At 36.0% G+C, this 25555-nt stretch overlaps 1 protein-coding gene across 2 annotated transcripts in view; it reads left to right on the top strand.

The window, feature by feature from the left end:
* Positions 1–25555, top strand: part of LOC144958903 (uncharacterized) — a 55951-nt gene continuing 30396 nt past the window's right edge. For both annotated transcript variants that reach the window (XM_078891191.1, XM_078891200.1), the window contains exons 1-7: positions 1–168; positions 8000–8294; positions 8782–8905; positions 10725–10941; positions 14383–19171; positions 19887–20408; positions 24108–24629. In XM_078891191.1, coding sequence (XP_078747317.1) covers positions 8039–8294; positions 8782–8905; positions 10725–10941; positions 14383–19171; positions 19887–20408; positions 24108–24629 — 6430 coding nt within the window. In that variant the 5' untranslated portion in view covers positions 1–168; positions 8000–8038. The remainder of the gene's footprint in view (positions 169–7999; positions 8295–8781; positions 8906–10724; positions 10942–14382; positions 19172–19886; positions 20409–24107; positions 24630–25555) is intronic.

Here is a 25555-nt window from a genome sequence, read left to right on the forward strand (position 1 = left end):
AAACAAGCAAATATAAATCCGATACCGTTGCCATTCTGAGTTTTTGTCATTTGTCAGACGAAAATAGAACATAAGGGAAAGGCCCTTTAATTAATTTTTAAGTGTGTAAAATCTGACAATATGATAACATTTGGATGTAGCTTCTATATCTGTCAATTGCATTAGATTGTAAGTATATGCTATAAACATTATAAAACTTGTCAAATAATTTGTAAGTGCTTCTGCCTCCATCCTTCGCGACGCACGGCTGTGTAACCTTTTTTCGATAGCGTGAATCCCCCTTCGTCACATTTCAGTGAAATGCTTACTTACCTTTAGCAATCAGTGAATGCTTGTCCACAATTCCGTCGACGATTTAGTCTTTGCTCAACCCACTGCCTTACTGAGGCAAATGCAACTGAGGAATATTATAGGATGCTCTTATTCTTATTAGTTTGATTTTGATCAGTGAGGTCGTTCTTCACTCCAAATCAACAGGTTGACTTGGTTGACACTCTCCAGAGTGACACTAACACTAACACTAACACTGTTATTCTGGCACTCTGGCTTGATATGGATAGACGACTATGGAAATTGTTAGCATTCAGTATATCTTGTCTGTACCCCTTTATTGACAAAATGTGAAATTGGAGCATCATAAAGTTAAGGAAGTGTCAATTGCCAAGGAGTGAGTCCTTGGTAGTTGACGGTTCATCAATTGCCAAGGAGTCAAATTGGAACTCTTCAGCCGCATGTGGTGATTTCAGTCGGGCCTCAATCAGCTGAATGTGGTGATTTCAGTCGAGCCTCGATTTGCGCGCATACGAATCTCGAACCCCGTCTCTTTCTTTTCTTCCATTCGCCATTCACTCATTCCTTGTCAATCGTTGTGGAAAGGATCAAGTCAACACTTGTTGGCATTTAAAAAAAATTTTTATGTCTTTTCACGAATTCCAAGATGAGTTAAAATAATATTAAACAAAAATTACTGTTGATTTCGGATTCAGCGGGGGGGAAAAAACAGAAGGACGAAGTGGCAAATCCCTGCCAAGATGTCCTAGATTAAAAAAGAAAAGTAAGATTTCCTTTATTTTAAAGGAAATATACTGCACATCGTCTTAATACGGAATAATTAACGTAAAATATTTGTGCAACAAGATCAATCCGTGGCATTAATAGTAAATAGTTGATGATCTACCAACTGGCAAGGTCCGTAACAAAAAGAGGAAATATAAGAGAGAGAGAGAGAGAGAGAGAGGGGGAATGACAGAGAAATACATACACAAAGGAAAAAATAGAGAGGGAAAAGAGAAAATGACAGAGAGAGAGAGTGTGTGTGATAGAGAAAAAAAAAAGAGAAAATGACACACAGAGAGAAAGAAGAGTAAAAGAGAGTATTAATTAATATTAATACATAACATCACTCTGTGGCAATGCATCACTTCGTGACACTAAAGGTACTCCGTGGCAGTTAAAAGTACACATGCGTAGTTGATGAACTGACACGGTCCTTGGCAATTGACGATTTGACAATAGTCAAGGTCCTTGGCAATTGACGCTACCTAAAGTTAAAGTCTTAGGCTAGGTTAGTCAATCAATATATGGAATTATTGGTGGACAATGCAATTGCAATGTATTGACAGAGTGTTATTATATTTATATTATGTCTGTGTCACAAATCACATTGGTAAAAAAAATAATCATTGGTATAGTATTGGTACAGAACAGGCACATTGATTTCTAAACAAACATGACCAATGACACTCCCTTCATTTAGGCAAATTTGCTATAGTCTTTCGCCTTCACTCTTCACTTTAGGCTGCCTTTATGGTTATCCCCAGACGCATGTAGCAAGTGGGCAGAAAGATTTTATGCAAAATGCCAAACTAGGCGTGAAAAATACCAAATATTCTGGTAAAAATACTAGTGGTTGTGTCCCAAAACAGTTAATATATCAAGTGATATTTAACACAAATTGAAAGTAAATAGTGATCAAATGTCAAATCCAGCTCTTTTAAAAAAATTATTTTTAAGCAAATGGATCAATGAAATTTCTTTTGTTACTTTGATCTGAAAACGTCAAACTGGCAATTCGACTTTTTATTTTCAACCAGGAAGAAAGTTGTTAATCATCAAATCTGTTCATAGTCCACCAACCATTTAAATTTTCACTACCTACCTACCTGTTAACTTTATTGATCATCTATTGTTTCTATAATTTGCTCATTCTGGCCACAATTTTGGGGATGACCGGGAATTATTTTTTATTTCGCGGACGAATTCCTAGGCCATGGTGTTGTTCGCCCCAAAGCCCAAAACCGACACCTGTTATTTTCCTGTCTTCTTCGCACAAGACAATACAATTTAGTATCACACGTCCACAAAACTAGATCCAACAACATATTTTTATTCGAATCAGAGATGTAAATAATTACCAAAACAAGGAAGCAAAAATGGTGGAAATATGTTTGGCTCATATATGAATTTAAGATATTCCGATAGCGGTGTGGATAGACAGCTCAGTGGGTTAGGCCACCTTTCATTTTACTCCTTTTAGCTGCACAGATTCGAACCAGTCGCACTTTTTTTTTTTTTACTTTTTCTTTCTTTCTTCCCAATTGATTTTCATTGTTTTCACTTTTGTTCCGAGTTCCGAGCAAGAGTTTTTTTTTAATCAGTTGAATTTTTTATTTCTCCGATAATATTATTTCATTATTTAATTTGCTCTAGATCTATTATTGTTTTTTTTTATTTTGGTCAAATTAATAATGATAATAATAATAATAATAATAATAATAATAATAATAATAATAATAATAATAATAATAATAATAAATTGTAATAATTGTTATTATTATTACTATTACCATCATAATCATTATTATATTATTATCAATGATAATATTATTTTTATTATTAATACTCTTATTATCATACTATTATTTTTATTAGTATTATTATTATTATTATTATTATTATTATTATTATTACTATTATCATTATAATTATGATTATTATTATCATTATTATTATTATTATTATTATTGTTAACACTATTCCCTGCTCCGAGGGAAATCTCTCTTTTTCTTTTTTTTTTATATTTTGACCTAAACCTTTATGTAAATGTTCCGTTTCTGAGCATGAATTTCTTAAATTGTATTTATTTTAAAAACAATTCTTGTTTTTTTTTTACTTACTGAGGCCAGTTTTGGCTACCCCGCCCATGAATATTATGCCGTTGTCGGTTTTTGTCGGGTTGAATCTTAAAGAGTTAAAGAGATATCCTATTTCAGAGCTGCCAACCCCATCTGATGAGAATGTGTACAATGGGACCTCAAAATGGGAGAGATTTCATAAAAATGGGTACAATCCTGAAATCGACGGAAAATAACCATTGTGAAAGTAAGAGGAAGGTATAATTACATAAAGTCACACCGCACAAGCTCAATTGCAGCAACAATGATGTTCCCAAGACTATAATCCAATCCTTTCAGAATTCTACCTCCCAGCATGAAGATCATAATTGGTAAAAAAATATATGAATATCCACTTGGTCACCAAGGTTTCTCAAGTGACTCTGTACACTGAAAATGGGTACAATCTTGGGGGAAATGCGTACAAGCGTACAATCGATGAACATGCGTACAATTCCGCATTTTTTGCGGTAGGTTGGCAGCTCTGCTATTTACAAAAGAAATTGTCAATTAATTGCCAAGTAGGCACTGAAATGAAAATTCAGTTTTCAAATGACAGTATAAAATCTGGTTTACGATGATGCAGTATACCATCCCATTGATAGAACGGTTTGAATGTTGTCTCTAGGTTATGTAGAAGCAGAGTTATTCAATTTTTTATACCCTAAAACCACCCCCAAAATTACTATTGGAATCAGCCTGAAACTGGGCTCCAGCTGACTGAAAAAACGAAAGGGGATTCCCCTGAAACACTGTGACGTCACGAGGCTAGGAGCCAATGAACGACGCTGACTACGGCTGTCCAAGCTGAAATTCCCTTGAAACATGAAAAAATCATAAAATTCAACCCTTTTCCTTTTCAATGATAATGATACCATTTTCAACTATCAAACCTGCTTCCCATATACCCTTTGAGCGTTCCATAAACCTATAGTAATTTTTGGGGTGTTTTTAAGGTATTTAAAAAAAAAATAATTGAATAACTGCTTCTATATAACCTAGACACAAAATTCAAACGGTTTTAGTTCCAATGGGATGATATACTGCATCTTAATAAACCAGATTTTATACTGTCATTTGACAACTGAATTTTCATTTAAAAAGGTCATAAACATGATAGATACAGTTGTTAGATATTTTCATGTTACATGTTGTTGATCAGGGACCCCTTGTAAAGCGCTTTGAGCATGTTTAGTAGATATTGTGAAAAAAAATGCTAACGTTTATACTACTTGTTGATAGTTGTTACATACCATTATAATTATTTTCAAAGCGCTTGTATGCACGTTGCCTATCATATGTCTCCAAGACAATCTGTCCTCTGCCTCTTTCATATACTCAGGTTGTAGGGATGTTGCCTGTTGATAGCTTCAAACTGGTAAAAAAAAACATCAACCTGACGACCACAAGCTCTTTTTTTCCCTCTATGTAGCCACTGAATGTTAGGATTTCAATGTGCCCTCATTGCCACAATTTATGTAATTGTTAGGAATTATTAAACTGAAATTAAAAACTGCCACAATAGACTTTTCTGACTGGAGTCTGAATAACTTGTTAATTGCACATGCGTCATGGGTTCCAGTTTTCCAGCTCATGCCGGAATTCCGGTTTCTCAATATCTCGAAGTCAAATACCTCCGGTTTCAGTGTTTTGAGTAAAATGACCTAATAGTATAGCATTGGTAAAAATTCAAAAACGTGATTCAGCCACCTTTTCATTGTATGCAGACAGATTCGTGAAACCAGAACTCTCTTTGGTCAAGGCCTCGGCCTGTCCAACCCCATGTTTACAGCCTCGACCTTTCAAAACGTAATCATTTAATAATAGTATAAAAATGGTGATGAAATAAAAGTAAAGTTTAGGCCGCATTTTCAGTAGGAACATTTTCAGGTTTGGCAAAGTGTCAAGATTTTAGTTTCAGGTTTCAGCACTTCTTCCTGCTGGCACCCATGACATGCGTATTGGAGTTTGAATCTGAATAGCCAAGGGAGACTTTTAAGACTGAGTCTGTACGCCCTATATTTAATACAAGTGGCAATATATGCAATCAGTAATTAGGCTCACCTTGACCTTTTTTTTAAAAACAAGGTCAACCAATAAGATTACATCATGTGTGTTCTGAAAATGGTTAAGGCAGACCTGCCAACCTTCCCAGAATGAAAAGTGTATTCTATGATCCTAAAAAGTGTATTTTTTAGCAAAAAAATGTATTTTGTCCGCATGTGTGGAAAATAAAAGTGTGCAAAATACAAAAATTTATATAAAAGCCAACATCAAACCCAAATCCAAAATAAACTCTGATCTTCATCATTCAAACATTTGTTTGCAACAATCACTAGTAATTACAAAATTATCGAGAAACTAAAACTTAATGACCATTTTAAATCAGTATAAGGCTCGGAAATTGCACTATCTAAGGATATTGCTTTCGAAACACTCAAAGAAATGACCAAAAGACCCCAAATATGTTGGTAGTATTGATGCCAGTGCCTGAAGAAGAGGAGGTGGTGGTTGTAGCGATGGTGCTCTAGTTAGTGGTGGTGGTTGTGGCAGTGACAATGCTGTGATGGTTGTAACCGTGGTGATGGTATGAGATGATGATGATGCTGATGTCCCAAATGAAATTATGATGGTGATATACATCTGCCGGCCCAGTAAATCAGTTGAATTGAAGGTTTTGAGATAAAATATTTGTGAGAGTAGTCTTCAATCTAATAGAGATGACAATTTGCAGCAGTGACAAGATAATTTCCATTATGTTATCAAATGATCCATGTCTCTCTCTCTCTATCTCTCTCTCCCTTTTTAATAGCATTTACTACTCCTCCTCCTACTACAACTACAGCAATTCCTACAACCACTACTAGACTGGTACTATTACTACTACCACTACTACTTCTACTCCTAACACTATTACTAATACTACTACATACTAATACTATTACTGTTTGTCAAATGATGGGAAATTCACACATATCACAGAAAAGTTATATACTTCTAGAGGATTCATTTTGAACCATTTTGTTCCTAAAGCTGCCCAGTTGGTAATGAAAAAAAATAATAATTCACTCATACAAAATAATAAATCTTTAAAAAAAGATCATTAAATTTATAAAAACAAAATAGAGTAATTTTAGTTTTAGTAGTTATAAAGGGAAATAATCCATTTATGTTTAAGCTTGTCAGCAATTCAGTTTTTAATTGAAAGCTTCATTGCCAAAGATGTTAGTTAAATTTAATTTTCACTTAAAATTTTCTATTTAACAAGTGGTAAAAGCTTAAATGTGGCCTGAGGCCATTTAAAGTATAAAATAAGCTTAAATGCATAATTCCATGCAAATCCTCAAAAAGTTATGAGAAAAATATTGGTGAAAACCGGCAACATATAACTAACTGAAATGATAACAATAGTACTAACTGTGATGTATCATTCAGAAACATGGTCAATAATTGATGTATAACATGTTGTCATTTTCAACATCATTCATGCTTGAGAAAAAAAAGAATCAAAATATTACAACAAAAATCGTACTAAAGGAATCGTATCCACGTATTTGAGTCCAAAAATCGTACTAAAATACGATTAATCGTACCGGTTGGCAGGTCTGTTAGGTAGTAACACATTAAGTTGCATAATTTTTATTAATTAATAATTATATTTATATCATCCTGTTGATAAAAATCCGATATAATTTTATCTTCATAATACTTTGTGTAGAAGAATAGGAATAGATGATATGTAATTTAATTTTTTAGGTCTTAAGAATTACCAAAGTAATATTTATCTTATATCCATAGAGATCTCACGGAGATTTTTTGTCTTTCTGGAGTCGCAAAGCGGTCCGAATTTGTTGCTAATTACGGGACATGGTGGTTTCATGTATGCTATTTTAAAAATTCAGTACTTAGCTCTTAAGCAATGAATATCATTGAAAATTGAATTAGTATCATAGGTCACTTTGGGTCATGTCAAAAGGTGAATAGTGTAGGAAAACATAAAAATTTAATCAGATTGATTATATATTATGTAAACATGACAAGAAACACCGTCTATTAAATGCCCAACAATCTTATGGAGGTACAGTTGTAAAATCAGATTATAAACTAATAAACTTCTAAAATCGAGTCTGTGGCAAATTGCGGAAAAATAAGATCAAATTAAACGAACACCAAAACGAGACATCTAAATCTTAGTTAACAATCCACTAAATAATGAAAATTATCATTCTCACATTGACAAACTTATTAACAGCACCAAGAGAAAAGAATACAGATATTAAAATTGACTATGAATTTATTTTCTCTTTTCTTTAATGTGTTTCACATATGATCTGTTTTCTAAATCGAAGTTGAACATTTGTGAGTATATTATTTCCCCCCTCTGATTAATATTTGAGTGGAAATTTATATTCTCAAAAACTTGGCAACATTAGGAAGAGATAAGGTGATAGTTTTCAGCAGAGGATTCCTTGGGGATACTGTGATGTTTGCTTGAACCCAAAGAATTAATATTGGTTCATAAGCTCATATTTTTAGCAACCGTAGTTGGTATTCCATCCAGATCAGTTGATTTGTGCTCTTTATTTAAATCTAATTTCTCTTAATAAGGATACATTTTATTTATTGAGGATCAATTGGGGAGAGAAAAAAACCCTCAAAGATTGATGAAGATTTGAAATTGTTCCAATTAATATGTGTGTGCTTCCTGAGCCAGTAGAATTTAAAAAAAAATTGAAAACATGTTGTTATTCTGTGAAATAATGTATATTTTTATAAATGATTTTGTTTTGATACGTTCACACTTTTTTGATAACATTTCTCCACAGGTCTCATATCAAAATATTGTTGTAAGAGTGACTTAAGAAATGGAAGAGTATCCAACAGACTTTGTGTCCATTGGGACTGTGGAGGATGTTTACACCACTCATGTGACACATCAAGAGCAATTTTATGTCCATTTAGACACAAGGAGTAGAATCCTTGAGGAGATTATGGATAAACTGGAAACACGGTACTCTCATCTTGGTCCAAATGACAAAACTCTACCTCAAATTAAACCTGGAGGTCTGTGTGCTGCCAAATTCACTGATGATAATAACTGGTATAGAGCAAAGGTTACTGGTAAGAATATCACTGCTTATTATAAAAAATAGTTCAAATTTTTTTTGGAAGTATAATTTTTTAACTATCTATCAAATAAAAAGATTATTTTATGGATAAATAAATGGACTGTCTGAAGCTGATTATTCATGAGAAAATTTAGAGCCTTTCACAACACTAAGGTCAATATGGAAGCAGGTCCTCAAGTATTTTTTTAGCTTCAGGAAATAATTCATCAGCACACCAATCCAAAGCTGAATAGTATAGAGCAGTATTGTTGATGACTCCACAGTTTTTTGTTGATCGACTCCTACTGGGAGGAGCAATGTTTTGAAATAGATAGTCATTTGTGGTAGTCAATGAGAGAAATAGTACACTTTGAAAAATTACCTTTGTTTAATCTATGTATCCTCCACTTATTTGCATCAAGCCCTTTTTTAAAATCAATCTTTTATTTTATTATTTTATTTATTTTTTGGGGGGTTTTTGTTGTTTTTCTTTTCATCAGGAGTTCACAACAATGGACTAATTGAGGTGAACTTTGTGGATTATGGTAACACAGACTATGTCGGTGCAGACCGCGTCAAAAAGCTTGACATTGACTTGATGCATTATCCTGTTCAAAGTTATAGGTAGGTCACAAATTTTTGTTTTTATACATTGAACCAAATAAATAATAACGTGAAGTTGAATGTAAGCTTCAATTTAATTACAAAAACAGATCAAATGACTGTTTCGGGTTTCCCCTTTATCAACAAAACAGGATGATTGAAACACCACAGATGAATGAGATGATGTGGTAGTGGCATAGTTAAGATGAATAAACCAGTTTATTGCTCTGCAGTTCATCAACTCGCCATTGGGGATATTTAGATATTTGACAAATGTCTCTTTGACTTTGTGATCTTAAGACATGGCAACCACAAAAACTTGATAGGTCATCATCATAAGGTTAATTGATTTATCCCACATACCTTCCATTTGGATCTAAAAGACCTTGAAAGAATCTGAAAAAAGTGTATGATGCATTCCCAGAGGCCATGGATTTGGCGATCAAGCAGTATGGTCTTGTAACAATGTCAATCGACTAAGTGGAATCAGTGGCTTGACGGAGATATCATTGTTTGCAGAGGCACTAATCCTACTAACTTGGTAGTGCCAGAAAAGCTGGCTGTAGCCAGTGAAGGATACCATTATAGTGATGCAGCTTAAATAAGAGAGAGAGAGGGAGAGAGACCTTGACAGGTTACTTGTTATTATATCCATCAAAAAAGGGATGGAATTTTTTTTTCAATTACTAGACATAAGAATGAAAACCAATACCTGTTTAGCTTTACTTTTTTTTTTTTTTACAAAAGTGATATAACAAATTGGATAGTCTTTTAAGTGTTGTTTTATAATAGCTTGTTTCTATTGGACTTTAGTAGTGGTATAAACACTTGCAATTCTTAATAGATTAAATAATAGTCGTGAAAAGTATTATTCTATAAAGGTCTTATCCTGATTTACTGGCATCGTGGGTTGGCTGCTCTGCATATGTTTTGAAAAAGAAACTAAGATAAATTGTCAATACATACATAAGGATTATAGGGATAGGGCTGCTTTGTCAATTCTACAAATTCTTTTTTATCCAATTTTTTTTTTTCTGTATTTGCGTCATTGTAAGGACTCTTCATTGTCAACATTACAATCCACATGTCTTGGTCATGTATTGAAGGTAAATGGCAAGATCACATCAGCAATGTTAAGGTCCAAGGAAAAGCTGATATGAATCAATGAGAAGAGCTGGAGGAACATAGAGAATATCTTGAAGAAAAATCTGGATGATGATCGTATTACAGCAATGACATAGTTGCCCTTGAAGGAAAGAGAAAAAGAGGCAGGCCAAAAATCATATGGAGGCAGATTTAAAAAAAAAAGAAAAGAATGCAGGATTGCTGATGATGGATGGCTTTTAACCAAGATCACACACAAATCGCTCAACAGCCATCTAAGTAAATTACAAAGTAAACGTCCCCTTCCTGTCCCTTATGTCAACATCCCATTGAAACAGTAACACACCACTTGAGTGGCAACCTCTTGAAGACCTCAGATGCACATTTTTCCCACCAAATCCAAGCATCATTTACACACTGTATTCTCACCTGGAACAATTAAAAAAGAATCTAACTTCTACATCATGGCACTGGTCTGGGGCTAGAGCTTAGCTGGTCGCTGGTTCGGATAAGTAAGCGATGAATTGATGGACAGATTGTCAGGCAAGGGCCACATCCAAATTAACAGAAAACTGCATGTGGAGGCCTTGTGTGCCACTCTGTCCAAACTGGATGGGTAACTGATAACATTTCAAAACTTCCATTTTAGTCATCATGATGATAATAATTTGACTGCAGAAAATTTTCTCATTTTTGTTACCTATTGCTTTATTATATTCGTCTTTATACTCTGAAGGTGTGCTTTGTCTGGTGTGTCGTGCCCTCATGGTCTATGGACTCCAGAACTGAGAGTTCAGTTTGAGGATCTTGTGATTGACAAACAATGTACAGCTGTCTTTAAGGAAAAAGCAGGAGAAGATATCTACCAATTGGACATGTTTGATGAACAGGGAAATCACATTAACAAACTATTTGGAGCTCCCGAAAGAAAGAAGCCTGTTGCAAACGTTCAGGTAAAGATCATCTAATTGAGTTTATTCTATGTACTTTTGCTGTTTAGTTTGATTTATTATAATTATCACATATTCAGACCTGCCAACCAGTGCGATTTCGCGTATTTTAGTACGATTTTTGGACCCAAATACGCGGATACGAGTCCGAAGGATTTAGTACGATTTTTAAAAAGATATATGATGTGAATGATGTTGATGATACATTTGATGCATTGATACACACATGTCGTACACCAACTGTGTTTCTGAATGAATGATGCATCACATATAGTACTACAGTTATCATTTCAGTTGCTTATATGATGCCGGTTTTCACCAATATTTTTCTCATTCATTTTTTTTAATATAGTCTCAGACCACATTTAAGCTTTTGCCACTTATAAAATAGAAAATTCTAAGTAAAAATTTAATTGAACTAACATCTTTGACTATGAAGCCTTCAATTAAAAACTGAATTGCTAATAAGCTTAAACATAAATGGGTTATTTCCCTTTATAATAACTAAAATTACTCTATTTTGATTTATAAAATTTATAACGATCTTTTTTTTTTTCTTTATTATTTTGTACGAGTCTTGAATTACAAAGTGGGCATCTTTCGAAACGGTATTTGGTTCAAAATGAATTCTCTAGAACCATTTTAGAAGTATTTAACTTGTCTTTGCATATTACATACTTGCGAATTTCCCATCATTTGACCAAAGTAATAGTATTAGTAGTATATAAATTAGTAATAGTAATAGTGAATGCTCCAAAAAAAAAAAAAAAAAAGAGAGAGAGATGGATCATTAGATAACATATGTTATAGAAAATATTTTGCTACTGTTTCAAAATGTCATCTATTGAATTGAAGCCACTCTTCCAGATATTTATCTCAAAACTTACTCATAACTGATGTACTGGGCCAGCAGATATCACCATCACAACTTCATTTGGTACATCAGCATCTCTTACCATCACCATCATGGCATCACCACTTCTACAACCGCTATCACAGCATTGTCACTGCCACAACCACCACCACATTACTTCTACGACCACCACCACCACAGCTTCATCATCATCACCACCACCACTAGAGAACCATCGCTACAACAACCACCACTTCTTCCACTGACACTAGCATCGATACTACCAACATGTTAAGGGTCTTTTGGTCATTTCTTTGAGTGTTTTGAAAGCAATTTCCTTTGAAATTGCAATTTTGGAGCCTTTTACTAATTTAAAATGGTCATTGAGTTTTAGTTTCTCGATAAATCGATAATTTGGTAATCACTAGAGATTGCTTGAATGATAAAGATCAGAGTTTATTTTGATTTGGGTTTGGTGTTAGCTTTTATATAAATTTTTGTATAGTGCACACTTTTTTTCCCACATGTGCGGACAAAATACACTTTTTAGGGTCATAGAATACACTTTTCATTCTGGGAAGGTTGGCAGGTCTGCATGAATTTAACTCTGAATAGAATAGTAGGGATGAACTGGGCTGTCTTGTTCATACCTTAAAAGAGAATGAGATTATTATTATTATTTTCTTTGTTTTGAAAATCAAAATTTCTTTTGTATTTTTTTTTTTAATGTAAGGTTTCGTTTGTCTTTTTTTTTTTTTTTTTTTTTTGAATTTAGGGCCTAATTGATCTGTTGGATAATTCTAATTTTGAATATACTATATATTTCATAAAAATAATCAAGGCTTCAATGTAAGCTCAAGATTGTTTTGATATTCACAGAATTTGTTGACAGGAGCAGTTTTAACATAGAACCATGTTGCCTTTCTTTTGATTCACACTTCAGAACATTAAGTGTAATAGTAATAGGTGTCACTATGCTATGTATGGAAGATTGTTAGCTGTGGCCGGCAGGTCTGCCTATCGAGATTGCAGCTGTGGAATCGTATCTACATTGTATCTTATGTCACATTTTCACACCTGTGCTCACTTGCATGAATTAGTGTGACACGTTGTGTGTTTTTTCTTGTTTGTTTTTTGTTGTTGTTGACAGTCAAGACAGATTGGCACCAGATATAAAAAAATGACACAAGACCAGTGGTGGTCTATGATTAATTGATTGTTGAGAAGGGAGGGAGGTGGGTGGGTGGGACAGATGGATCTTTTCTTTTTTCTGTGATAGGTACTTATTGCCTACTCTTCTCTCTCTATCTATCTCTCTCTCTCTCTCTCTCTCTCTCTCTCTTTCTTTCTCTCTCTCTCTCTCTTACAAAAATTTTTTTGTTATTACAATGCACTCTGGATAAACGCAAAATTTCCCAAGAAACGGAATTAATTCTATATAAAAGTCACTGGTTAATCGCAACAAATTTTCGTCCTCAAAAGGTGGTAAATCAAGAAATCCATCAAGCAAAATATCATGATTAAATTTCATCATGGATGAATTCCGTGACAGGTAGAAGAATCGAGAGTGAGTGGGATTTAATGCTACAATAGTGTGTCATCACTCTATTAGAATCAAAAGAGGGCGGGGCTTTGCAGTATGGGTTTGTCATGTAATATGTGGCCATTAAATAGGAGGGGAGGGGGATGGGCATAGTCTTGACAACAGGTAGACAATGACCGTTGGAAAGAGAGACTTAGCGATATCCTTTGTTTTGGGATTGACAACGGTGGACCAACAAATTTGGTGTGAGCTTAATGTCTATCATCACGGCTAATCTCTTTGACTCTTACAAAACTTGAGAACAACAAAATCTATTCAATCTGAATAAAATGTCGGCTTGCATCAAAGCTGCTTTTTGGTTGACAAACCTATACAGGGCTGCCACATGGTTTTTGTTTCAATCAAATTGCTCAGTCTCTAGTGGACTAGGGACATTGTTTATAACAACTGGTTTGAGTTTACCATATATGTGTAAAATGTTGCAATAGTGGACAGGAAAGTCAACTTTGGTTAATTGTAAACTCGGTTAATTGCAATGTTTTCTCTGATCCCAAGGTGTTGCGATTATCCGGAGTGGACTGTACCATTAATATTGCCATTCTTTTATTATTATTATTATTATTATATTATTATTATTATTATTATTATTATTATTATTATTATTATTATTATTATTATTATTATCTCAGTTATTATCATCATCATCATTATTATTATTAATATTATTATTATTATTATTATTATTATTATTATTATTATCTCAGTTATTATCATCATCATCATCATCATTATTATTAATATATATTATTATTATTATTATTATTATTATTATTATTATTATTATCATCATCATCATCATCATCATCATCATCATCATTATTATTATTATTATATTATTATTATTATTATTATTATTATTATTATTATTATTATTATTATTATATAAGTAGTAGTAGTAGTAGTAGTAGTCGTATTTTTATTATTATATTTATTTTTGTTATTGATATTGTATTCAGCTACTTAGTTTTTTATCTGCTCCTGTATTCAGGCCACCAGGAATGGTAGACACACTGAACAAGGATTTGACACTGTTGTATGGAAGGAAGGTCAGATTGTCCCAGCAATTGTGGTCTACGTTAAAAGTCCAGATATGTTTTGGTGCCAGGAAGTTGTGCATACCAATAACATACTTGTCTTATCCGAAGAGCTATCTCGACTTCATATGACTCAAGAAATGGGACCATTACAAGACATAAGACCTGGGGCAATCTGTGCAGCCAAATTCCATGTAGATGATGACTGGTATAGAGGAATAATTCAGTCACTGTCTAGAAATGAAGCACAAGTCTACTTTGTAGATTATGGGAATACAGAAACTGTATCATTGGATTCTATTTGTGAATTGAAGCCTCAGTTCAGGATTCTTCCAGCTCTTGCTGTGAAATGTAGTTTGTCATCACCAGGTTCCTCAGGTGGAGGAAATTGGGGTCCAGGAGCCACGGATGAGTTTGAAAAGCTGGTTGTGGATAAGGAGCTAGAATTAAATGTTCTTCAAAGGTACCCTGATGGGTATAATGTATCTTTGCTAGATGTGGTAGAAAACAGGGATGTGGGAAATCAGCTGAAGGATAAAATATTGAGTAAGGGTGGTATCAAATCAAAGTCCTCAACAAACATTGACAAGGTTAACAACAATAACAGCAATAGCCAATCTCAGTCCAAGAGCAGGGGTTTGGATTTCAGAGTGGGAAGCACATCTGATGTATTCCTTAGCTGGATAGACAACCCTTCTGATTTTTGGGTGCAACTTGACAGTGCATCAGATACTCTGGATAAATTGTCTTCAGACTTGCAAGAGTACTATGCTCAACCAAGACCTGCAGCTCTGTCTGCTCCTGGTGCTTTTGTTATTGCTAGGTATTCTGATGATCAGAGATGGTATAGAGGATTGGTTGTAAAGGAATTTGATGATGTTGTCAAAGTGCTCTTCATTGATTATGGAAATACAGATACCATCCCCAAATCAGAACTAAGGCAAGTAAACCCTCAGTTTGGACAGATAGATCCCCTTGCTTTCCGATGCAGTTTGAAAGGGATTAAACCTTTACCTCAGGACAATTCATGGTCAGTGGATGCTAAAGATTTTCTTGAAAAACTTACAGCGAATGGATGCCAATGTGAAGTTTTAAGCAAAAATGAAGCCTATCGCTTTGTAAACTTAAAAGCAGATGGCAGAGACATAACTCAGGAACTTGTGTCCTTGGCTGTAGTTGCAGGAAGTCAATTACCTACAACAAAATCCACTTCTCAGAGCTACCTGCCAAGCTCTAAACTTGATGAAAATCAAACAGAGCAAGTCTTGGTCACGCATATTGATTCCCCTCATTGCATTTGGGTTCAGTTTAAAAAAAGCAGTTCTGATTTAGATGTAGTGATGGAAAAGCTGGAAAATCACTATTCTGAAGAAGGTGGAACGCCAGTCACAAAACCTGCTGTTGGACAAGCTTGTGTGGCCCAATATAGTTTGGACAGTGCCTGGTATAGAGCTGTCATAATGAACATCACACCATCTGGTTGTAATGTACACTTTGTGGATTATGGTAACAAAGAATTGGTAGCTCCAAGTAAAGTGTGCTTAGCAGAACCTAGGTTCTTAGATTTGCCTTCCCAGGCAATCAGATGCAGCCTGCCATTACAAGGAGATGTGTCCAATTTGACAGATATGTTGTCTGATTTAGTATTAGAAAAAGATGTCAGTTTGAAGGTCTTAGCTGTAGGTGGTGAGGTCCCAACTGTAGACTTGATTGTTGAAGGAGAGTCTGTCTGTGGCTTATTGAGGATTCGAGGTGCGAGTTTCGTTAATGTCAGTGGCAAATCCAGTGGTCATGAAGGTGGCAATGTGCAAGTAATCAAGCCAGTTAAGCCTATCCCAGAAGGTTCTACAGTAGTGGCATTTACTAGCATGGTCCACAATCCAGGAAGATTTTTCCTCCAACTCTCAGGAATAGATGATGAATTGTCTTCACTCATGGATAGGATTGCAACAAAGTATGTACCTCAGGGAATCCCAGTGGTCTCTCAACCATCAGTGGGAACATATTGTGTGGCCTTGTATCAAGATGACAATCAGTGGTACAGGGGTAAAATTACATCGGTAAATGGAGATACGTGTCAGATTCTCTTTGTTGACTACGGAAATGAAGAATTTGTAGAAATTGGGTCTGTTAAAGTCATGACACCAGAAATTTCAAATTGTCCCATTTTAGCTTACGAGTGTTCATTGCATGGAATTCACGCTGATGAGTGGTCTGAGTCATCCATTGAATATTTTGAATCTATTGTTATGGATCAAGAATTGAAATGTACATTCAATACTCCGTCTCAAGTGACTATATCTTGCAATGGGGAGGATGTTGCCACAAAATTGGTTTCAGCAGGACATTGTCGACGAACAACAACAGCAGCAAGTTCTCCCCTGGCCGTATCAACAAGTGGTTTTGGTGGCGGCAGCAGACCTAAAAATAGTCCTGGATTTGGTCAGAGTCCTAAAAAAGAGGAAAGTAGTCCAAGAGGATTTGGTGGAGGCAAGAGAGATGAAAGAGGTTTTAGAGAAAATAGAGAAGAGAACAGGGAATTTGGGGGCAGAAGACAAAATAATTTTGGTGAGGGAAGAGATGAGAAGAGGGAATTTGGAGGCGGAGGAAACCGCTTTGGAGAGGATAGAGAAAACAAAAGAGGATTTGGAGGAGATAGACGAGATGGGAGAGGATTTGGGGGAGAAGGGAGAGAGGATAGAGGTGGAAGAAGATTTGGTGGCGGAGATGAATCTGGATCTCATAGAAGCGATGAAGGATCTGAAAAAGGTGGATTCAAGTCTAGATCACGTGATGGAGAGGATTCTGGATTTGGTGGAAGAAGGGGTGGCGGTGATGGTGGAACTGGGTTTGGAGGGGGAAGAAGAGAACGGAATGTCAGTGCAGATTCATCTGCAAGTGGTGCCACTGCTGATAAATTTACTTATGCAGATCCACCCTCTGGTCCAGAGAATGCAATTCTTGTACATATAGATGATGATGGCACATTTTACTTACAATTGCCTTCTATGGAAAAAGATATTCTTTTCTTGTCAAAACGTTTGGCTGGAAGCTATAAAAGTGGGGGACCAAGGTTGAAAGGCACAGCAGAAAAAGGAACAATATGCTGCTGTAAATTTCCTGATGATGGAAGTATGTATAGATGTCAAGTGGAAGGGATAGATGGAAACAAGGTTCTGGTTAGATATATGGACTTTGGAAACATTGCTGAGCATTCTACCTATGATCTGAAGTTCCTGTTTCCAGATTTATTACAATATCCGGCTCAAGCTTTCCCTTGTAAGTTGCGTGGTTTGGACTGGTCTTTGGATCAAGCTGAGAAATTTGCATCTGTCACCCTTGATAAAGATTTAGAGGTGACATTTACCAGCACATCTGCACCCTTTGAGGTTGACATCAAAACTCCTGATGGAGACCTTCTTTCCATAATGACTGGTAAAATTGCCCCTCCTGCACCAAAGATTTGCTCACCTAGTCAAGGAGGCGGGGCATTTGGAGCCAAGTCACCTAAAGGTTTTGGGTCAAGAGGGGGAATGGATACTAGCACACCGAAAAAGTTTGATTCACCTGTGAAGTCTTTAAGATTTACATCATCATCTCCAGCTAAACCTAGTCTCCCAAAACAAATTTTCATATCTCAAACAGCTCCATTAGAATCTCAGACAGCTTTCATATCTCACATCTCTGAAGATGGTCATTTTTATCTTCAATTAGAAAAGGACACTGATTTATTAGAAAGCTTGACTGAAAAATTAAAGAATTTAGACTCAAATACTCCTCACCCTGATTTATCCAAAGGAGCAGCATGTGGTGCAGTTTTCTCTGAGGACTCGTCATGGTACAGGGCAAAGATATCTGAAGTCACAAATGATCAGTGCACGGTTACTTTTGTCGATTTTGGAAATGGGGATAAAGTTTCAAAACAGAATATTCGCCCATTGAGTGGAGATTTATTGACAGCTGCTCCCCTGGCCTACCAATGCTCATTTGCAGGAGAAGATGAGGCCTTATCAAACAAATCAAAAGAAAAGTTGGAAGAATTTCTCATGGAGCATCAGCTTACAGTATCATTTAACAATCAATCTGCACCGTTTACTGTTTCAGCCAAAACAAGTGATGGTCAAGATTTACGGGACATTGTCTGCCCATCAAACCAATTCCGCTCTCATATAATTCCTAAAGATGTTACCCCAGTTGGCGTTAGTCACATTGAGGAAGATGGCAGGTTCTATGTCTGCTTCTACAAACAATACAAAGCCAAAGAAAATCTTCTGAAACGACTAAGTGAACATTATTCCTCAGCTGATGTAGAATCAGTAGAGAATCCAGAGATTGATAGCCCATGTTGTTTCAAATCAACAGTTGATGATCAGTGGCACCGATGCATTATCAAAAGTATAAATGATTCTAAAGCAGAAGTGCGATATGTAGATTGGGGAAAACAGGACTCTGCGGATACAAGTGATCTTAGATTACTTCCCATCAATTTCTTAAAAGAGCCACCATTTGCCTTAGAATGTCGTTTGAAGGGTGTTGAAAGCTGGACAGATGATTTGAAGGAAAAATTTATTGACATGACCAAAGACAAGATCCTAAATGCCACCTTCTATACAAGCAAACCACCCTACCGAGTGTCCCTGGCAAGGAGCATCGAATTGGACCTGCTTGGACTGAGTGCTCCAGAGCCTGACAGCCCTAGGAAGATGGTGGATGACTCTGTGGTATCCAATGCCAATATGAATCGTATGTACTGGGTGGAATTTTAATTTAGTTTAAGAATCTGTAATATATTAATTTTTGATTCATTTTATGAAAATATTTTGAGGATGTTTTACCTAAAACAATGCAAACAGTTAGTGAGAAGGATTAAACAGTTATTAAAAGGAATAGCTTTACTAAGATTTTAAAATAACTTTTTTAATTAACAAAAAGTATTGAAATGGATAGTATATCAGAGTTATAATACAGGGGTTTTATTGTAGCTAGGGTACCATTTTGGTAGCTGTTAATGATTATCAGTTGTGCTGTTAAAGAGCATGATTTTGGACTTTTTAGTTTGAGGCAAATTCAGTTTCATGGTAACTTCATCTTGATAAGCATTTTTGAGTATCATTGTGCTCCTGAATTATCTGGACATCGAGATACGTGTGCCTGCCTTAGAAAACCATGGATAAGATGCAGACTGTTGGCGACCTCTATCAATCTTTTTTGCTATTTTTTCCAGTTCACAAGTTCTGGGGTTTGCCATCTTCAGGCATTCATTAAAAAGTTACTAATTATGAAGTCTGTAAAAATTGCTTTAAAGAGCAAAAACAATAGATCCAGAAATAAACATTACTCTGGAAAGGGAACTTTCCTTCTAACCCATGCTTTTTCCGGGCACACACATTTGTATCTTGTAATTTATTGTCTGGTGTCATATTTTACCAATGAGAAACAACAAAATGTATATTTTCAGGATCCGCAGTCTTTCAGGGAGGAGATTGTTACATCACAGAAACAACACCAGAGGGAATGTTCTATGCCCAACTTGTATCAGAGGAAGATCAGTTACAAAGTTTGTCTGACAGTTTAGATGCCTTACTTGCTACAGAGCACACTGAGCCAGACACTGTTGAAGTGGGCAATATGTTATGTGCCAAATTCACTGAAGATGACGTTTGGTACAGGGCATCTGTTGAAGAAGTGGATGGTGACAATTTCACAGTTAGATTTGTAGATTACGGAAATACAGATAGCCTCAGTAAAAACAGATTGGCATCATTACCGGATGAATTGAGTACAATCTCCATTCCAGCATTTGCTTACAAATGTAAGTTATCGAGCCCTTTGTCATCAGTCGAGGAATTTAAAGGAGCTGTCCTTGATAAGGTGGTCTCCATTGAAATTGTATCCAGTGAGGAAGACAGTGTTTTCAGTGTAAATGTTACACATGATGGTCAACCTATTGGAGTCAACCAAGCAACATCAACAACACAAAGTAAATATATTTAATTTATTATTATCTAATTTTGTGGATCTCAACCAATTTTTAAAATTTCCCTAAGTAATAGCATTTGAAAAAAATGTGTCAAACTATTACTGCTAGTACTTTTCTTCTTCTTCTTCTTCTTCTTCTTCTTCTTCTTCTTCTTCTTCTTCTTCTTCTTCTTCTTCTTCTTCTTCTTCTTCTTCTTCTTCTTCTTCTTCTTCTTCTTCTTCTTCTTCTTCTTCTTCTTCTTCTTCTTCTTCTTCTTCTTCTTCTTCTTCCCTTTCTTCTTCTTCCCTTTCTTCTTGATATTGTTATTGTTATTGTCCCCAACATTGTCATCTTATCAACATTGATAAATTATTTTTAAAGACATATATTTATATAGATCATCATATATATATTTACGGTCGAGGGCGGATATATTGACATCGTCGGGAGCACAGTAAAATGTCTATATAAGCTTGTGTTGATGTATTAGTCATTCCAAAAAATGAAAGGGAGGTAATGGTAATAGGGCCGATTTTGAAATTTATGACCGTACACTCTATTTGAATTTTATAGACTTTTAAAGAGGTCTGTCTCATTATTTACTGACACTCAATCTCGGTTCCTGGTCGAGCAGCTTGCAAAGATAGACAGTCTAGTATCAGGGCTGAGAATCTTCCGCCTAAAGGCGGATTTCCGCCTAAATGGTAGTTTATCTCCGCCCATCCCATCACATTTCCTCCTTTTTCAAATTTGCCGTGTCAAACATTTTCCTCAAACCCACAAAATCACCATTATGTCTTGTGTTATATTTTGACACCTGTGCTCAGTCTCGTGAAATTTGGTGACGGTCCCGTTTTTATGACGTTGGGCCAGACAGTATGGCACCAGATGTCACAATTGACACAGAAGACCAGTAGTGTTCTTTGATTAGTTAGTTGATGGTTGAAGGGGAAGGGGAGGGACAAATGGGTCTGGTTTTTTTCCCCCCTGTTGTAGGTACCTATTGCTTTTTTAATCTCTCTCTCTCTCTCTCTCTCTCTCTCTCTCTCTCTTCTCTCCTCTCTCTCTCTCTTCTCTCTCCTTCTCTCTCTCTCTCTTCTCTCTCTCTCTCTCCTCTCTCTCTCTCTCTCTCTCTCTCTCTCTCTCTCTCTCTCTTCTCTCTCTCTCTCTCTCTTCTCTTCTTTTCTTCTTCTCTTTTTTTTTGGATATAGAATTCAAAGGTCCATACATAAGTTATTCTGGTAAAGAAGTCTTTCCTCCCCCCCTCCCCTCTCTCTCCTCTCTCTCTCTCCTCTCTCTCTCTCTCTCTCTCTCTCTCTCTCTCTCTCTCTCTCTCTCTCTCTCTCTCTCCTCTCTCTCTCTCTCTCTCTCTCTCTTTCTTTCGCAACCACATTAATCATCTGGTATATAGAGATGATATATTAGAACAAAGCAATGGTGATTGGCTTAGTTTAATCTTTTTTCTTTTTACCTTTGGATTATTCTATGGCTTTAAATTTGAGAGATTCTTGGGTTGTATTTATAAGCTAAATAACTACTACTAGGTTTCTTTGCTTGTGTTTGATCGATAGCCCGAGAAATTTTCCTCCTTTTTGACAAATTGCTATTATCATCACTGAATAGAAAAACACTCACCAAAATCACTACATCAACATCTCTACCATCACTACTATTACAATCACCACCACATCATCATCCCTACCACCACTACTACTACAAATAGCACCACATCATCCCTACCACCACTACTACTACAACTACCACCACATCATCAACCCTACAACCACTACTACAACCACCATCATATCATCATCCCCACCACCACTACTACTACAATCACCACCACATCATCATCCCTACCACATCACCCCTACCACCACCACCACCACACCATCATCCCTAGCACCACTACCACAACTACCACCACATCATCATTCCTACCACAGCTACTACTACAACCACCACCACATCATCAACCCTACTACCACTACTTCAACCACCACTACATCATCATCCCTACCACCACTACTATTACCACCACCATCACACCATCATCCCTACCATCACTACTACTACAACCACCACCACACCATCATCCCTACCACCTCTACTACTAGAACCACCACCACATCATCAACCCTACTACCACTACTACAACCACCACCACATCATCATCCCTACCACTACTACTACTACAACCGTCATCCCTACCACCATTACTAGTACAACCACCACCAAACCATCATCCCTACCACCACCACTACTACAACCACCACAACATCATCCCTACCACCACTACTACTACAACTACCACCACGTCATCATTCCTACCACAGCTACTACAACCACCACCACCACACAATCATCCACACTACTACCACTGCTATTACTACAACCACCACCACATCATCATCCCTACTACAACCACCAAATGTTGTAATTACACTTTCAACTTTTGAAATTCCACCGAATTGTGTCAGAAATTGCTGCAAGACAAATTTTGGATCGCATCTCAGTAAATTTGAGTGAAATTCAAATTTATAGATTATGGTCGCATGGATGGGTCATGATCTTCACGATGAAAAATTTCCTCCTTTTTTGTGACCAGTCATTCTCACTCCTGTAGTATGTAGTGGGTGATTGGGGTGATTTCTCATTAGCCTATTTGTTGAAAGCCAAGTAATATTGATATTGGGAATTCCCATTATCAGTATCAGTACAAGGAAATGCTGGCACAGCCCAGGACTAAATTTAACCCCTCTCATCACGGCTCTGATCAATGACGATTCACAGGATATCATTGGACAATAATCTCGCATTTTCTTTGGTTGACTTTTACATCATAGCGGGATATCTCTGCATTTTCATTGGCTGTTGTGTTTTACTTCACAGCAGGATATCTTGACTTCATGAATTGCATTCTTTTTTTTTTTTTTAAAATGTTTTTGCTGGTATCGAGGTTTATAATGTCGAAATAACAGTCTTGTAGTAAACAAGGTTCCCACGGCCTCCTTAAATTCAAGGACTCCTTGAAAACTCCTTGATTTTGATATTACTGAGAAAATTTTAAAAACTACTTGAATTTTGCAAATCACCACCTAGAGTCGTCCCGTTCCCTGTCATGCCATTCACTAAGAGCCTTGTGACGCCTTACGAGAACAAGGGAAATAAGCTGTTCAAAACAAGCACCATAAATAATATTGTTTTCAAAAATCTGAAGACATGGTTTTAGGTTTGGGTTGTCAACTGACTTTTCCCCGGCAAGAAATATCCATGTTCTAGTGGTGTTGGATGTGTGATATATTTTTTCCCTACTGAATAACCTCTGTATGAGTCTCTGACTAGTTTCGTCGAGGATAATTTCTGTCTTTCTCTTTTTGCCCTTCCCTCTCCCTTTTTGATTCAGTGCCAATCTCTCTGCTTTAGTTTTTCCCTCTCCTGATGTTTCCTTTCCTGCTCAGTCCTCTTTGTAGACTCTTTTTTTTTTGCCTTCCTATTAGCAGCCACTGTTAAACGACAAACTGTTTAGCAACTTTATACACATTTAGGTCTAGGAAATGAAAAAGCAAAAACATAAAACGTTTCAAGGTGTTTGGTCGGGTTTTTTTAAAGACCCGTTTATAAAGTGTTTTGTCGGTAAGGGAAGGGGCATGCGAAAATGTCCTTTCTGTAAAACTAAACATTGGATTTTTAAAAAAAAATATTTTTTTATTTTTACAGGATCCTCAGTCTTTCAAGGTGGAAATTGTTACATCACAGAAACCACACCAGAGGGAATGTTCTATGGTCAACTTGTATCAGAGGAAGATCAGTTACAAAGTTTGTCTGACAGTTTAGATGCCTTACTTGCTACAGAGCACACTGAGCCAGACACTGTTGAAGTGGGCAATATGTTGTGTGCCAAATTCACTGAAGATGACGTTTGGTACAGGGCATCTGTTGAAGAAGTGGATGGTGACAATTTCACAGTTAGATTTGTAGATTACGGAAATACAGATAGCCTCAGTAAAAACAGATTGGCATCATTACCGGATGAATTGAGTACAATCTCCATTCCAGCATTTGCTTACAAATGTAAGTTATCGAGCCCTTTGTCATCAGTCGAGGAATTTAAAGGAGCTGTCCTTGATAAGGTGGTCTCCATTGAAATTGTATCCAGTGAGGAAGACAGTGTTTTCAGTGTAAATGTTACACATGATGGTCAACCAATTGGGGGCAACAAAGCGACTGCAGCAACACAAAGTAAATATTTCATTTATTTATCTAATTATCTGGATCTCAACAAAATTTTTAATTTCCCATCCTGAATAATAACAGAATTTATTTTAATTGTTCTTCTTCTTCTTCCTCATCTTCTATTATTATTATTATTATTTTTATTATTATTATTATTATTATTATTATTATTATTATTATTATTATTAGCGGTACAGCCTTTGCTTTGTACTGGAAAGGTACCGAGTTCGATCACCCATCACTGTGCTGTGTGGCCTTAAGGGGATGGGCGGGTCCTGAAGGCAAAATTCTAAAATGTAATAAGTAGCTGACTTTTAATGGTTATTTTAGAGGGGAAAAAATGGAAAACCTAAATTTCAGTTTTTGGTTACCATGGTAACACCGCCATTTTGAAATTTGATACCCTATACTATAATAAAGTAGTTTTCAAAATACTAAGGCTTCGTCAAATGACAAGTTATTGACCTGAAAATAAGTACACAAGTAGTATTTATGCCATTCTTGAGAACTGCATTCTTTTTTCTAATACCTTCATTAGTTTCGTTTTTATTGATTTTCAAAGTTCATCAATTTTGAAACATCAAAAATTGACCCATTTTTGGACTTTTGACCCACTTTTACGCAAAATTTATAAAATAAATCTGAAATACAAATGCATAGTTTTATGAAGTTAGTAATACTGTTTGCACATGCCAAAAATCATGCAAAATGCATACAAATAAAGGAAGAGTAGCAAAATATATGTAGAAAAAGCACAAACAGAGAAAAACGCATTCAAAGTTTCAAGCGCAGGAAACTCAGACAAGATCATGCATTCATGCGTCAAAATGACCCTGCTTGATATGCAGGCCCTCCCTCTTCAGCCTCCTGTTCTTGCCTTGCCTTTTCTCGGGCTTCACACACACCACGTAAACACGTACGTATACACACAC

The sequence above is a fragment of the Berghia stephanieae genome, chromosome 1 (assembly GCF_034508935.2).
Source record: "Berghia stephanieae isolate SIO BIC M18660-M18661 chromosome 1, UCSD_Bste_1.3, whole genome shotgun sequence".
Taxonomy (NCBI): Eukaryota; Metazoa; Mollusca; class Gastropoda; order Nudibranchia; family Aeolidiidae; genus Berghia; species Berghia stephanieae.